The sequence below is a fragment of the Capronia epimyces genome (assembly GCF_000585565.1).
Source record: "Capronia epimyces CBS 606.96 chromosome Unknown aczIQ-supercont1.4, whole genome shotgun sequence".
Taxonomy (NCBI): Eukaryota; Fungi; Ascomycota; class Eurotiomycetes; order Chaetothyriales; family Herpotrichiellaceae; genus Capronia; species Capronia epimyces.
In genome coordinates, this window is record NW_006912907.1 from 1,873,164 (window position 1) to 1,890,087 (window position 16,924).

The following is a 16,924-nucleotide window of genomic DNA, read 5'->3' on the forward strand; positions in this document are numbered from 1 at the left end:
TGGCGACACTATTTTTGTCTAGTGAGACGCCTCGTAAGCCACGAGCTCAGCCTTGGGCAACAGTCGCGTGGTACCCATGTTTAGCTGACAAGTGCTCAGACGCAGGCAGTCCTCCATGCTGCCAGTTCAGTTGGTCCTTGTCGGGCGAAGGAGTTTTCTTGCGGCGATTGAGAAGAAGGATGATCGGTCTGTACACGACTGTACAGAGGACAGGTTAGTACATATAACTTGCATGGAGTAAAATGTACTAATTCCAGTGTAAACTGTACGGACACTCCGTCCTCCATACTCCGTACTCTGTACTCTGTGCCGTACTGTTCTGCCGCACGTGACTCCAAATTGCCCTCAGAGGGAGCTATACAGACTCGGAGTCGTCCTCGGTGTCAGACGGCATTGACGGACATCTGAAGCCTTCGTAGGCCCGATATTACCTGTAATTAGAGGTATACATGCTGCGCTCGTCTCGCCGGTCAAGGACTGACAGATCCTTGACGGTGCACCGCAGCGCAGGCAAAAGATGCCAAGCCTGGCAATGACGACGATGCGAGCAACAGCATCAACACCACCAGAATCACCAGAATCACCACCACCAACCACCACCACCAACCACCACCACTACCACCATTATCCTCCATGTTCCCATTACATGGCCATCAGCCCATGTGACCGGTTCCTCCATCCCAGTCACCTCTATCCCTTAGCTTGGCTGTTGCTACCAGGTGTCTCTGCTTCGTGAACCCTCGAGCCACCGGCCCCGTGTTCCTGACCTGCTCTTCGAGGCCCAGTTGAGCCATCCGCTACTCGTGATACTCATTGCGTGCCCAGGGCACTGGACACTTGAGGCCTTGGAACCGCCATGGCTTCTGATCCCCATTCAGCGGAAGACCCGCTCCTCGCCGCATTACCCCCAGTTACGGACTACATCACCTACTTGACCATACTCGAGTACCAGCTAACCCCGCAAAATCTTCCTACATTAACTAGGCTGCTTTGTGAAGATGATGGTACACTGGCACAGGAGATTGGATGGGACTTGTTGAAACTCGTTTTGCCCCTACTCAGCCACTGTCCGGACGAAGCCACCCACTGCCTGGAAGTCGTTGCTCGGCGAGGCAACCCTCGAGAGGTGGTTGTCCGTGTAGCTGAGGAGCTGGAGAAGTTGGGTGACGCCGGGGATGATGATGATCTTGACGAAGACAGCGATGAGCTGAACCCGGCGGATGCCGAAGACGAGCTGCCTACGTTTGCAGGCGAAGCGCCCCGAATTCATCTCGGCGCCATGACCCTCGAAGGTGTTCCAGAGGCCCCAAAACAGGTGGAGCAGCAAGATGTCGGCCAACAGGAGGACGGGTCGCGCTCTGCAAAGTCATCCGCTTCGTCGAGACCACTGAAACTGCAGGCACTGTTGAATATGCTGAGCATCCTTCACCCTAGGATCAAGACACAATATCCAAGTAGGTTTCTCGCAACATCGCTGCCCGCAGCGCTTGGCGCCTACCGGAGAATACCCATCACTACGGCCGTCACGGCGTCTTTTCTCACCATGTTAGAAGCCCTTGCCGGCAAGAGACGTCCGCCTCTCCCTCCGCGAGACAGCAGCACCCGCGGCGCCACATCGGCTCCGTTGCCGGATCCAGAAGCCCGGGCGGAAGAAGAACAGACAGGTATCAACACATCGTCACCAGAGGAGAGAACTATCACGTCTCGCCTTCTCGACGCAGTCCTGCTCGAGGTCCTGGATGAATACCTGTCATCTCTCTCGTCCCAGGAATTATCATCCATGTCCTGGACAGCTCGTCTACGAGAGAAGCTTGAGCCTCAACGAATAGTCCCAGGACGACCCACCGAGTCCCAGCTCTGGCAGGAAAGAGAAGAACTTAAGGTGCGAGACGCTCTGGTAGCAAGATTCGGCGCGTTAAGCAGGGGAATGAATATCCACGCTGCAACGGAGATCAAAAGGCTCCTGCATGAGGACGAGGACGAGACCGAAGACTCCTCACTGGACAAAGAGCAGGAAGCTTCGGAATATCCGACCTCGCCATCCCAAATTCCGTTTCCTAGGGCAGGCGTCATTTTCTTGTACGCCTACGAGTCCTATGTCAACGCAGAATCTCTACCACCTCTTCTCACTACGACGGAGCTGACAAAACTGACTGCACACTCGTTCCCTCTCTCAGCGACGCCCTCGATCCCCTCTCCCGCGCTACAGGACGCGCTGCTCTCACTTCTCTACCGCCGGATACACTCCCCGTCAGCCACCGACGCGCCACCATCGCCTGCCAAATTTCTCCTGTTGTTGAGCACACTGACTCAACTTTTCACCATTACGCCCTGGCCGGCTCTGCGTGACTCAGCCCACCACATCGCCACTAAGCTTTTGCACGCATACCCGGATCCTAAGGTTCGACTGGAAGTGATCGTCCAAACGTTGCGAGGTAGCACGTTGAGCACCAATTGGGCGGAAATCGAAGACGACCCCGACCCAGAACCAGGGATCGATGAAGAGACAGGGCTGACACGGAGCACGTCGGCGCTACAGCCGCATCCGATTCCTCTTGCGCCTCCACAGCAAATAGGAGCCTTGAAAGCCGTAGGTGTCGACTGGTTGAAGGATGAATTCGCGAATTCGATCCGTCACCAAGACACAGGTCTAGCCTCGATTGAGCAACCCCTTGCACGAACCGAGGGCCTTGACCTGTCGACCCTTATCGATGGCCATGCAGACTTGGACAAGGATGATGCAAAAGATAGCCGTACGCCGTCGCTTCTCGACCTCCTATTCCCGCAGGACTTGCCCAGGTTTCCACCGCAGCCGATCACGTCAGGCCAGCAATCCAACACTGACCCCGAGGCGGACGATTCGGACGATCTGTTATCGTTCCTCCTAGATATTCCCTATTTCATCGCAACGCTCAATCTGCTTTGTGTCATCCTTCCACACCTACCATCCTCATCCCCCAGCAGCACGACCGATGTGAAGCCGAGGCTCGCCGCCCACGTCAGATCGCTGAGTACGGCGTCCAACTTCCTGTTGGCGCTGCTCCAGCACGCCACCACATCGACTGCAGCAGATCAAGCAGAAGGGACCAGGGTTGAGGACACGGAATTCCTGGCAGAGAGCCGCGCCGATATTTACGCTCTTGAGGACGCTTGTACTCGTGCCACCGCGGCTCTAGAGAAGGTGATCAAACACGCGTAAACCGACCCCCCAACCCGGACACAGTATTAGTGGTTATGGCGGGATAGGGTAGAGCAAGGGGATGGCGGGGCGAAGGTTGGAAGGGTTCAAGTGGACGCAGATGGCTTGCGCCGGTGACGCGAGGAGCGGGTGGGTTTCAACAGCGCACTCTCACGGCCTCCCAATTACAGCGACTGTGTGCGTGTTTCTTCAGATCTTCGGCCGCCTCGCCTGGATCCTCTGCTCTGAAAGGAGTGTTGGTTGTTTTTTGCAGCAGACCAAAAGAACAAAAGTTGAACAAAAGCTGAACAAAAGTGAGAGGCAAGAAATAAGAATAGCTGGAATCTATGTGTATCCTGTGTGTAGTCCCCGTCCCCCTTTGGGCTTCTTCCTGCGTGGCGATACATTTGGCCGTGTAAGGCTCTATCCTCTCATCGAGCAGAATAGGCAACGCGCACCCGCTCGTGACGACGACAACGACACTGTGAAACAAACAACCCAATTGCCCAAAAGTAACTCCGACTGAAACTCGAACCCATCTGGCAGCGGGTGAAGGTGCTGCCATGGTGTGTGGGGTCCAGAAGGTGAAACTGGACATCCGGGATACTTATGAGGGAGGTGCGCCAGTGTGGTCGGTGAGGGTGATGATGATATTGACGTTGATATTGATATACCCCACTTTGCCGTACAGGGCCCAAGTTCCAAGTTCACGAAAGGGCTCAGGAACCCAAGGTCGGCCTCCTCAGTCCCCGGGAATTGTCCCGGCGTCGAGTCGACCCAAAAGACAGGGGTAAATCCGTCCGGGCAAATTATTGCGGGCAGATTCGGACACCGACTCGACAACCACCACCACCCCACATTGTTCACCACGCCACGGGTCCAGTCCCCCAGGAAAATCCCAACTCTTCCTGCGCAGTGTCCTCTGAGGCTGCAACACACCAAGACACCTTGCGCTTTCGGGAATCCCCGGCAGACGATCCCCTCCAGGTGCACCCTCCCTCCACGTCCAGTCATGTGAGAAACCTCCACGAGAATCCACGCCCCGGAGGGACGAGGGATTGATTCCGGCCTCAGTCCGCGGAATAAATGCTGGGGCCCTGCGCGGTGCGGGGCCTCCGACACCCTGACACCCTTTGGCCACCGATCGCCGGAGGCCAGGCCTGAAGAGAGAAGAGAGGGCACACTCCAGCGCTTCACCTCAGACATACCACGTGATGACTCGAATCGGAAACCTCTTTATGACCACACATCTTCCTGGTACGCGCCACTGCTGCGCATGCTCTTCACCACCTGCTCGCCCTTCTGCTCGTCTATTCCTCGTTCGGCTGCGATGATCTGGGCCAGAATGTCATTCACTTCTCGGGCCATGTGCGCAGCATCACCGCACACGTAGAAATTGGCCTTTTGTTGTAGGAGTTCGTTGACCAGTTTGCCGTTCTGCTGAATCAGGTGTTGCACGTAGACCTTCTGCTTGGTCTCCCGAGAAAAGGCATTGAAGATGATCAGCTTGTCCCCCAGGGCTTTCTTGTACTCCTGCGAAACGCCGTTAGAACCACGGTGCTTATGATCTCGAACCAAACACATTTGACTTACCTCCCACTCATCCTTATAGAGCCAGTCTTCGGTTGGCCTCCGGCAGCCATAGAACAGCACCGTCGTCCCAACCTCCTCACCCTTCTTTGCCTGTTCGGCCCGCTCTTGAACAAAACCTCGGAACGGAGCCACACCAGTGCCAGGCCCAACCATGATGATCGGTTTGCTAGAGTTAGACGGGAGTTTGAAGTTGGAGTGACGCACATGGACGGGGACGTGGATTCCATCGTACTTGTTGCGAGGGCCGGTAATGGCATAAGTGAGACCATGGGGTGAAGGATCAGGATCGCCATTCTGTTTCTGCTTCAACGCCAGCAAATAGTTGGTGGTGACGCCCTTGACCACGTGACCAGCGCCAGGAATGCGGATGGATTCGACCACGGCGGTAATGGAGACCTTGTTTGGCTGAACGAGGGATGACGACGAAATAGAGTAGTAGCGCGGTTGTATCTTGTTGATACCTTCCACCAGACAAGAGAAAGGAACAGCGGACCAGGGGCCGGGATGCACGGCAGCAACTGCCTGAGCAATGTTCAACATGTGCGAAGAGACCTTTTCTTTAAAGTAGTCCGCGTCAGAGCCCAAGCGAACCATTTCCTTCTTGGCCTCCTCGGTTGGTGCGAAGGCAGCCAGAGTGGCTATGAATTGACGGGAAACGGGTGCGCAGATTTCCATATGATAGCGAACGGCGGCGTCGTAGGTGGTGGGGGTGGGAAAGGGGACTTTGGCAGTTGGGTCGATGGCCTTCAAGTTGATGACCCTGTCGCGTTTCTCGTACAGTCCAAAAACCTTGAGAAGTCGGTCTACTTCCAAGCCCGCGTTGGTGGGCCAGACGGCAATATGGTCGCCTGTCGTATAGGTGAGGCCGGAACCAGAGATGTCGATTTCCATGTGGAGACAGTTTCGGTCCTTGACGGTAAATAATTCTCGAGACTCGGCAATAGGCGCGATAAACGGATTGTGAGCATTGTACGGGCCTTTCTGGGTGTTTTCGAGGTGGTTCTTGTTGGGTTCGCCCAGGTAGACGGTGTCGCTGTCGGGGGAAAGATCTTCTCTCTCCTCCACGCTAAAGACAGGCTCGTAGACAGCTTCCCGTTCTTCCAGACCCATCGCTTCGGTCAGGGCAGCCCACATGGGTTCCTTCCAGCCCAAAAAGTCTTCTTCCATGGTGCCGGCTCCATCGTCCCCCTCGCCAGCGGTGCCGATCCTCTGCGCACCGAGCTTGGTCAATTGCTTATCCAAGTTGCGGACCATCAGGTTGTAGTGTTCGTAGGTATTGTTGCCGAGGCCGAATGTCACATATTTCAGGTTCTTCAACGGCTTGTCTTCCTCGCCCTCGGAAAAAGAAGGCGGGTCGCCGTTGATGAACTCCCAAAATTCGACGGCATTGTCCGTCGGCTCGCCCTCGCCGTAGGTGGCCATGACGAAGAACGCGACTTTATCTTCGGGGAAGGTGTCAAGGTTTTCGTAGTCATACTCTTCCAGGTCGGCAGTCATGGTGTTCAGGCCAAATCGAGCATGACCTTCTTTTGCCAGGCGGGAAGCGTAATCCTCTGCGGTGCCAGTTTGAGAACCGTAGAAGATGACACAGTTCTTTCCCAATTCCTCCATCTTCTCAACAATATTTCGTGATCCTTTCTTCGAGGCGGTGCCATTGAGGGCGGAGGTGGCATAGGGATCCTTGGGTACGGCCCAGTATGTCCCCTTCGTAAAGTAGGCGACGCTGCCCAACAAGAGGAGCACGAGGACAACAATGTCCAGAGTATCGACTTGAGCCATGGTGGGCAAGTCCGACCGTGGCCACAGAACCAGACTGTTGACTCTTGAGAAGGGGTGAAGTGTACAAATGGAATGACCTTGGAGCTAGTGACCGACAAGCCGCGTCTGTCTGCTGTCTGCGAGAAGACACAAAATAGATTGATTGTTGATGGCGACAAGAGTGAACAGCGTGGAGATTGGGGTGTCTCTGGGAGGGGCAGGCCTTATGTGGCCTGAGGTGGCCAAGAGACGGGGGTGATTCTGGTACTAGGTACGGAGTACTCGTAGTGGTCGCTGAGATGGAGGAGCTAAGCGTCTAGGCTCGTGGATGGAGCATTCAAGTTTTAACACCCGAGGAAGGAAGGCGGTGGGATGGGTTGCAGTTTGATCGAGGGCAAATCGCTTCTTGGTCTTTGTTGGCCTTGTTGTTCATACGCAGAGCAGAGCGGCACCGAGGCTGTCCTTTCAAAAGTCGAGGATGGCGAAGATGGCAAGTCACCATAGGTGGCCGGCAATTGATATGGAGAGCAGAGCAGGGCAGAGCAGGGCAGTTCGGCAAGGACAACAGCGAGCGACCCGTGGTGGGGGAAATGATGGGCAGCCTACTCCTCCGTACTGTGCACTGGTACAGCGTATGTGCTGCGGCTTCCGGAGGCGGCAGAAGAAATGAGGTGATGGGGGCAGAATCACCCCGAAGGTGGATGTAGCGGAAGGACAGAGTGCGCTCTTCCGCAGGGCACAGATTCGCACCTACGTGTTCTGTTTTCTTTTTCTTTCTCCTACCGTCTATCGCTTTCTGATCACCCCAACTCTGGGGTAGCTACTCACCAGGTAGCTATTCGGCCACATGCAACCTTACATCCCACCTCCGACCTTCGCTGTGCATCTTGTGCATCCTCTACACACCATCTACGGAGTATCCGTACACCGTATCCCATATCCCATATAAGTACCTAGATACGGTGTGAGCATCGTTCCCACACTCCGGCACCAAAGACAGATTCCGACACCCCTACCCCTACCCTTACAGGGCCCTACCTATACCGATCTAGAACATGGGGCTCCCAAGTCCTAAGGAGCCTAGTCTCCCTCACGACCTCGACCTCGACCTACGAGTAGACGGCTGGGTTCTCTCGAGTGACTTTCTGTCTGGGACACGACAGATAAAGAGAATGGATGGGTGCTCAAAGACAAATACTGCCACATACAAGCAGGACTACACCGTTCCTCGTTCCTCGTCACTCGTCACTCGCATGATGCTTCTGTAGGGAGTGCCAGTGTGTTCGTACCCATACCAACCTAAAAGGTAGGTACCTAGGTACCTTTCCCGACCATGTGTGCTTCAGTGTACGGAATTCCGCACACCCCCAGTGTGTCAACTGTGTCCATGGTCCCTTGGCGCCGGAGTCTGCAAGCCTGCAAGCCTGTGGCAGCCATGACGGCCTCGTCACCCAGATAGTTCAGCGGCCGTCTTCCTGATTCGACGGCTCTGCCTACGCTCACAACGAATGGCGCTCTGTAGAACACCGCGAGCCATATCGCAGGTCTCTCCCCGACCATGACTTGACAATCCGTCCTACACCACCGCTGAACATCACATCATGTTGCTCCCTTGTATCAAGCCCCTCGTTCATTATTGTCTGCTGGCAGGCTGTAAATATTGAGAGTCCTAGCTTTGTGATTGGCGGTGCCTCCCAGTCAGTGCCATTAATTTTGTCCTTGTCCGCCTGTCCCAATTCAGTCCCGTTCCGTTCACGTTCATTCCACGGCGACTAAAATCTACCACTTCCACCTCCTCAACATCACGCTCTCTCTCGTCTGTCTTCTGTCTTCTCTCGTCTGTCGCGCACCTTACTTTTCGATACGGAGCAATGACGCAGGCCCTGCAATTCCTCTTGGATTCGCCATCGACGGCACAACATGCTGCCTAACCGTGAGTAATCCGCACCCTCTGCGCAATCAACCAACACTGCCATCCCTCAGCGCCATAGCCATAGCAAGGGACGGATTCTGACAGATTACGCACTACTTCTAGATGCCCAATCTGCCTCCAACGACCATCAGAACGTCTCCCTCGATGGCCCCGGCCCCGAACAAATCACTCCTGCCGCAGTCCCTCCCAATGTGCGCCCACAACTGGGTGCCTCTGTTCATACAAGGGAGACATCTGTGACAAGAGGAAGAACTCAACAACCTACAACTCAGGCATATGGCTCCAATTACGTGCCTCCATCGCGAGCGGGCTCTGCGCAACCGCACGGAACAGAGTCGGGTTTGAGCTCAAAAGGTGGTCCCGCCATCGACACCGGCCTGCAGCGCCGGACGTCGAACAATTATGGTCATCATCGACAGACCTCTGTCATCCACGGACTACAACATTCGCGAAATCCCAGCTTCAATTCTCCCGCGACCGGCAGTCCTCTCACCCCCGACTCCTTGCTCAGTGCGCCCAACTATGCGAGGTACCCTAACCAACCCACCCGCCGTGGCCAGTTTTCAGCCTCCGAGGGCTCCTCCGCCTTCACAAGCCCGGTGTCTCCGTTTCAGGGACATGCGCAAGGTCATTCCATTGACTCCCTGATAGATGGGCCTGGAAATTCAACAGAGACGGTCCCAGCGCAGCCTCGGAGACGAAAAGAGCATTCGAGGACGAGGCGAGGCCATGCATATCATCCATCGAGTGTCCACCAGCCGGCAGAACCCCGAACGCCTGGCGAATACGCTCTACATCATCTATTCCACGCATTTGTGCTGCGTGCTGACCAAAGAATCAACCATTGTCTCACCCTCCTCGACACTTCTGCTGCGCCGGTCGAACAGACTTGTGCCCCTGGAGTGGACCCTGGCTTTGATCAGTTGATATCTTCGCTTGGCCATATTTCCCGGCAAGGTCCAAAACCACTGGTGGACAGCCTGATGCTTTGGCGGAAAGGCAAGGGTGATACCGCTGCAACCCTGAAAAAACAAGTCTACCAGCAGCGGCTGCAGGTTGGTGCACCCAACTTGTCACTGCCGGCCTCTCTACCGCGCCGTCATACAGAGCCCCTGCAAGCCCCGGGAGAGCCTGGATTTCCTCAGGTCACCGCGGACAATGCTTCGTCGGCAGAAGATAGTCTGACGCAGGAGTACTTGTTAGCAGACCGCAGAGCAACTATATCAGTTTACATTCTGTGTCGAGTTCTGATTGCCATTTTCGAACAGAGCAGTCTGGCTGCCATAACTCAAGACCTGGCCAACAAACTAGAAGACATCGTCTTCACTCAGCTCCGGGAAGTGGAACCTGCTCAGATTCTCACATCAAGCATTCGTCTGGCGAATTGCCGAATTTACGGCGAGGTGTTAGGTCATATGAGTCGCCTTGATTTTATCCATGTCACAGCTCGCTTCACTGACCAGCTTAAAACGTGGCAGCAAGAATTCGCCAAAAGTTCTGGGACCACCGCCGCCAGAGACATTGAATCTCGCCTCGAACTGCTTCTTCTGGGTATGCGACATCTGCACATCGCCGCCAACCGAGAGACCGCGTCTCAGGTAGCTGATTTCCTCTACACTCTCGCCGCGTTGTTCTCGGACGCCCACGGACCTCGAGTCAAGCAAGCATACTGCCACCTGTTCCAGCGCTTGCTTACTGCCGTAGCCAGCAATCCCGAGTGCTTCCAGAGTGTTCCCAAATGGAAGGACTTTATCGATGCCATAAACTCTCGATTGGGAAATATGTTGGTCAAGGTGCGTCATTGGCACATTGGGTTTCCACTGTCGATCTTGCTTCTTTGCATTTCTCCGGTCGAGACCTTCTCACAGCAGTGGTTCCCCATGATGTCTACTCTAGCTACGAAACTTAAGGACAGATCGACACGCGGTATAGCCTTGCAGGCCATCTGCCAGCTGCTGTGGACGTATCTGGCACGCATAACGGAGTCTTCTCAGGTCAGACTTCGGCGACTGGAGGAGATCATTAGAATCGCCATTCCCCAGGGGAAGAAAACGCACGTGGTGTCGGATCCGTCTGTGTCTATACCGCTGGTGCAGCTCATCAGGATCATTGGCTTTGCAGCTCAGGATATGTGTTTCCGATCGGTCATCTTCCCCTTGGTGCATTACGACCTGTTCCAGTCAAGCCGAAACCTGAAAATCGAGAATATGGAGCCTGAACGAATGGTGATTGGCATTCGAGCCTTCCTTGCCATAATGGCGGACTTGGAGAAGGAAGATTCTGAGGGTCCTCCATTCCCTGTCTTCGGCACGCAGAGCCAGAACCTGGAAGGGCTACCATCTTCACCCATCAGTATGAGAACTAGTTTGGGAATTGACTCTTCGTTAAGGACGACCTTGGAAGACGACAGTCCCTCATTCGTACCCGTCAATACGGGTAAACTCGACGAGAATGCCCGACAGTACTACTTGCAGTTTTGCCAGATCCTAGGTAAGATCACGATACTGTGTGACAATACTTTTGGTGGCCAAGCCACGCTGAACGAAAAGTTTTCCTCTACGAACTTGACACCGAAAACGCCACTTGTGGATGCTTTGATCCTGGCTCGCAACCAAGATGGGACAGCACCCGATCAGAAACAACTCTATTATGAACTCCTGCATGTCGCCATTCAAGCTCTTCCCCGCTGCTTTACCGACCATATACCGTTGAGCCCCTTGATCAACCTCTTGTGCACAGGTTCCGCCCATGTACAGCCCAACATCGCGGCTTCGGCCACACAATCGTTGAAGGCAATTGCGAGACAGGGCCACGCTCAAGCAGTGGCGATTGCATTTCCACGCTTCATCTTTCATTACGACACCCAGTACTCCACAATGTCGGACGAGGGCCGTCTCGGACCCGCCCACATTGAGGCAACACTGACGTTGTATCTTGAACTCCTCCAGATTTGGACGGAACAGCTCAAACAAAAGGCTGTGGCCAATTCTCCAGAAGCAAGGGACCGTGCCGGGCCGAATTCTGCTCGGGCATTGCAAATGGAGCTCACGAATGTTATCCCCCATGTGGACGAGATTGAGGCCTACGGTCTATTTTTCCTTTGTTCCCAGTCTCGCCGAGTACGATCCTACGCGATCAAAGTCCTGCGCCTCGTGACTCAATTTGATAATGTTCTTGGCCAGGATGAACCCTCGCGGATCATTAAGCTGCTCGAGGGACAATCATCCAAGATCTTGGATCTGCAGGAAGGCTCTCTCAATGTCGCCGAGCGAAGCCGGTTACAGAAAGACAAGCGAGGGAGCCCTGGGCAAAGCACGTTGATCGAGATCTGCAGCTCAGAAGTGTCATACGATTCGACACTATGGTACAAAGCATTTCCCAACCTGATCCGTGTTGTTTTTGATGCATGCCCGAACGCAATTGCCCTGTGCCGGGGGACGGTGACCGACAGGTTGGTACTGATGCAGAACGATGTTGAGGGGTTTTCCGAGACTACTCTTGGAAACCCAGCTGCGTACGAATACCGGATCCAGGGGCGCAGTTCGGCCACGTCCGCCGAAGTGTTTTTCGAGCAGTGGAAGTTATATCTGATCATGGCATGTGTCACGCTCAGTTCTCCAGGCGCACAGTCGCAGAGCCAGCTAGCCGACGCTGCTCATGCTCGGAAGACTTCCAAAGGTGCCACTCCGGCGCAAGACAAGCTGAGCTCCGCTCGAGCCTTGTTTTCTGCCATCATCCCGATGCTGGGAGCAGCCCCTGACGCCATCCGTGATGCTGTGGTGTCCGCTCTTGCGTCTATCAATCGCAAACTCTATCGCACTCTGCTTGAATCTCTTCAGTATGCAGTCATCAAGTGCAATGATGAGGCAAAGGCAAGGATCAATCACCAACGGTCGCCAAGTAGCCCACACCGATCTCAGCAGACTGAACGACTTCGGACCGAAGTGACACACGTTTACAAGCTAACGGCTACTTTCCTCCGCCATGAGGACATCTATGGCGATGAGTGGATTCTGACCAATCTCGTCAACTACACCCGGGATCTACGCATCTTCTTAAGCGACACCGACGTGCAGAACGACTGGCGGTTCCAGAAACTGCGGTATCATTTCTGTGGTCTGGTGGAGGAAGTCTTCGAGGGCGTGAACCGAACCAAAAGTCCTTCTCGTTGGATGCCTTTCGAGTCGCGAAAGTCGGCGTTCTCCTTGATGGAGGATTGGTGCGGTTACAGTGCGGAACAAAACCTTTTCGACCCTCATCATGGTCATGGCGGAGATATGCAAGAGCGCATGAATGCCAGCGCCGCTACGGAGAAAGAGAAGAACAATCTGCGGGTGGCTGCCCTGAGTGCAATGGCAACCTTGTGTGCGGGCCCTGTCAGCATCAAGACCGACAGCAATGCTGTTCTGTCGTTCAACTTGCAGCGGATGCTTTCATGGATTGATACCATCTTCGCCACCAATAACCACAAGATGCACACCATCGGCCGACGAGCGCTCAAATTGTTGCTGGTCAACAACCCCGAACACCTCGGTCTTGCCGAGCATGCCATAGAGCAGTGCTACCGGACCGAGTCTTCGATGGCGCTGGAAAGCTACTTTGGTGTCGTCTGTGAGGTCTTGGTCCAACAGCCCGGCTATCCCCTCCCGTTCTGGAAGATCCTCAGCCTCATTGTCTTCACACTGGGGAACGAGAACCGCGAAATCCGGATGAAATCGGCGCATCTCATGCGCACCCTGGACGAACGGCAACAGAAGAGTTCCAACCTGCAAGAATTCGACATTAGCATTTCCGACAAGACCCGGGCCGTGTACAAGTGGGCGCAGTTCGAATATTCGAAGCGACTGGCAAATGCAAACTCAGATATTGCCTTCATGATCTTCTCTGAATTTTCCCTCCACTACAAATCTGCCCGGAATGATCACCAACGCAACATGGTCGTGGCGATCTTGCCTTGGCTGCAGACACTCGAACTCCAGGTTGACCCTATCACGGGTGGGCCAACTGCCATTTCCTACATGATTCTGGCCAACATGTTTGAAATCACCATTTGCTCTAGCAACGCAATGCATAATGAGGTGCAAGCTTTGTGGCAGGCTCTGGCGACGGGACCGCACGCCGGCAATGTCCAGCTGATTCTCGACTTCATCATCTATCTGTCACTGGACCGGCGGGAGCAAAACTTCGTCGAGTACGCGAAGCAAATTGTCGTGTACCTGTCCTCCACCCCCGCCGGCTCTCGGGTGTTGGAGTTCTTTATGCTGCAACTGACCCCCAAGAACATGGTCAACGACACGAAGCACGCTGATGTCGCCGTTCCCGATACCAGACACCTACCGTACGTTGCTGATCTAGGTTCCTTGCTGCCCATGGGAAACAAACAGGTCGGCCTGTCATTAGGTCAGGTCTCCTTGATTTTTCTGGTTGACTTGATGGTCACGCCCGTGACTCTTGCCAAAGAAGAGGCGATCAAGCTCATACATGCGCTACTCATTCTTTGGGATCATTATACAACCTCTGTCCAGGAACAAGCACGAGAGATGTTGGTGCATCTTATTCACGAGCTGGTGACGACCAAGATTGATCCCGCAGCCCTGTACGGCTCCAAGTTGCAGATCGAAAGCCTTGTGGAGGCAGTGCGTACCAATGACCCTCGAGTAAGCTGGTCATACAACAAGAACACGAGAAAGGATGAGGACGACGGGGGCAGCCGGGTCCCACCAGCAATGTCGGTGCTGACCGAAGAAATCGTGGGCATCTTCGACCTCGCATTCGAGAATTTCAGTGACACCTGGGCGAAAGAGGCGCTCCACTGGGCGTCCATCTGTCCGGTTCGACATCTGGCTTGCCGGTCGTTCCAGGTTTTTCGCTGTATCTCTGTGAGCCTGGATGCCAGGATGCTTGCTGATATGCTTGCTCGCTTGTCCAACACGATCGCCGATGAGCACACCGACTACCAGACCTTCTCGATGGAGATCTTGACGACCCTCAAGGTTGTCATTGGAGCCTTGGAGCCCAAAAATCTCATCCGCTACCCTCAACTCTTCTGGACCACCTGTGCCTGTCTCAACACCATTCACGAAAGAGAATTCTACGAGACGTTGGGCATGCTGGACAAATTCATCGAGAAGCTTGACTTGTCTGCCCCCGACGTTACCGACGCCATGATGAAGGGTCAACCTGCGAACTGGGAGGGTGGTTTCAATGGCCTGCAACCCTTGCTCTATAAGGGGCTCAAGTCGGCTGACAGCTTGGACAAGACCTTACTCATCCTCCACAAGCTGGCCGTACTTCCCAATTGTCAGCTCGTTGGGGATGAGACTCGCCTGCTGTATTGTGTTTGGGCTAACCTGCCGGGTTTTCTGAGGAGCTTTGATCTAGACGCTGCCGACGTTCCCTCGATCGCATGCGCACAAAGACTGGCGGATGTGGCGGATGTCGAAGGTCACAGTCTGTTGTCCACGTGTCTTCTCCATTTTGCAAACAAGGCGTTCCCGACCGGCCAGGACATGCTGACCGCTGTCATTGAGGCCCTCTCGGTGGCATATTTTCCAGCCTACGATGCTCCAAGCTTGATCTTCATGATGGGTCTGCTGACGAACAGTGCTCCTTGGTTCAGAGAGAAACTGATGGACATCTTGCGCGTGTTGATTCCTCTGGTGAACATGAAAAGTCCCGCCATCACCACACACGGACCGGATCTCATTTCCCCGCTTCTCAGACTTTTGCAGACTGAGCAATGTCCTCAAGCTCTCGAGGTCTTGGATTATATCATGGAGGTGGCAACCACGCCCATGGAAAAGCACCATATGCGCATGAGTATGGCTTCGGGGTCGGCAAAGGCGATTCGAAAAGAGTATGAACGGACCGAGAGCCTGTACGGAATCCCGCTGGCGTCGGGCTGGTCGATTCCCGTGCCGGCCATCTATTCGAGCATGACCAGACGCAACGTGCATGCTGTTTTCTATACGTGCGGAGAGTCCGATGCTCTGAAAGATCAAGAGACTGCCGCTCCCGAGGTGGAATTTCAAGGGGATGATGGGTACCCCGACTCATACATTCCACCGCAGAGTAGGGCCGAGACGATCCGATCCATGGAGGCGGCAGCAGACACCAATGTCAGTGATCTGGTGAATACCCTGGACAGTCTGGATGATTTCTTCGACGACCTGGACGGAGACACTGTTCTGACCCCGACGGGGAGCAGCCACTTTGGGGCTTCAACCATGGCGATTCCTCCTCTCGCCGAGCAGAGCACCGCCCTCTACGATGAACACACGGCCCCTATTCTCCGTCAGAGCCTTGCGCGCACCTCGTCTCTGGCCAACATGGAAGATGGACTCACTGAGCCCGGACCTCTACACGGTGCCCTCCCTCGTCCTCAGCCTGTCTTCACCGTGCCCAATTACAGTGGGACAGCGCAATCATCTTTCTCTTCGATCGATGAACTCGGAGGACCAGGCCCCTCGATGCCCAGCTCGACCAAAAAGCAACCTGGACCAAGTGTATTGACTCCAGCCAGTCATTCCAGACCTGGGCTGCATGCCAGATCCATCACGTCGCCGGCCAACCAGTTTCCGGCCTCACAACCCACTCTCAATGCATTTGTGGCCGGGCCTCAAGGCAGCTCGTTCCGACTGCAGGACGATTACGCGGATCAATACGACGAAGCCATTCTTTCGGATGGCGAGAACAGCCCTTTTCCTTCTCTGAGCGTCGCTGCACCTGGTCACAGCAAGGTCATGTCAGGCCCAGGGCCGCTGGAATATCAGACCACACCCACGTCCGCTACGGAGAGCGGAGGCGCATTCAGTTTGCAGAGCATGCGACGAGGTATGCGTCGTCTCACGGGCGGGAAGAGTGAAAGCCACAAGGAGAAGGAGAGATCCAAGGATTTCTCACGTTCGAGTTTGCGTCGCCAATCCGGAGGAAACCATCCAGTCCCGGGCGCAATACTGAGTCCGAAGGTACCCAAAGTGCCCTTGGAATACCTCAACACCGGCAATCCCAACGGGGTCAGCCCAACCACCAGTCCGGGACTCTAGCTGCATGTGCATGGGCGGCGTCTTTTTCCAATTCTCGGCAACAGCTCAAAATGTATTTGTACAATATTCCAGGCCATGGTGGGAAAAGCAAGACAATGGCGGGATTGTACACTATAGGCAACACGGATGGTCGCATTCGGAAAGGAGTTCATAGTTGACCCCAATCAAACCCTGACAAGATTCTGACAAGATTCTGCCCATGTTTCACCCTGTTTTTCTCCCCTCGCGACCACTGACAACATGTCTAGATTTGTCGAGCAGCGCAGGGGCCCCTTGCCAGCATTCCTCCACAACATTCCAGACAATGCCCACATCTCACGCATCTCGTACACAATGCCGGGGACGCGATGGCTAGAGTTTCTCAGCAGAGGAGCAGACGAGGAAAGCTGGCCAAGCTGGCAATCGACTATCCACGAT

The 16,924-nt window shown here is 54.7% G+C and overlaps 3 protein-coding genes across 3 annotated transcripts; 2 read left to right on the forward strand and 1 right to left on the reverse strand.

Annotated features, from left to right (window-relative positions):
- Window positions 1-856: 856 nt before the first annotated feature.
- Window positions 857-3,199, forward strand: A1O3_05309 (uncharacterized protein; the record flags this gene model as incomplete). Its single annotated transcript, XM_007735434.1, has 1 exon — window positions 857-3,199. One exon carries the CDS (start codon window positions 857-859, stop codon window positions 3,197-3,199), a length of 2,343 nt encoding a protein of 780 aa, XP_007733624.1.
- Window positions 3,200-4,414: 1,215 nt separating this feature from the next.
- On the reverse strand, window positions 4,415-6,550 carry A1O3_05310 (NADPH-cytochrome P450 reductase; the record flags this gene model as incomplete). Its single annotated transcript, XM_007735435.1, has 2 exons — window positions 4,415-4,711; window positions 4,772-6,550. 2 exons carry the CDS (start codon window positions 6,548-6,550, stop codon window positions 4,415-4,417), a joined length of 2,076 nt encoding a protein of 691 aa, XP_007733625.1.
- Window positions 6,551-8,449: 1,899 nt separating this feature from the next.
- On the forward strand, window positions 8,450-16,507 carry A1O3_05311 (uncharacterized protein; the record flags this gene model as incomplete). The annotated part of the gene is made up of 2 exons (XM_007735436.1): window positions 8,450-8,462; window positions 8,565-16,507. 2 exons carry the CDS (start codon window positions 8,450-8,452, stop codon window positions 16,505-16,507), a joined length of 7,956 nt encoding a protein of 2,651 aa, XP_007733626.1.
- Between the last annotated feature and the right edge of the window lie 417 nt (window positions 16,508-16,924).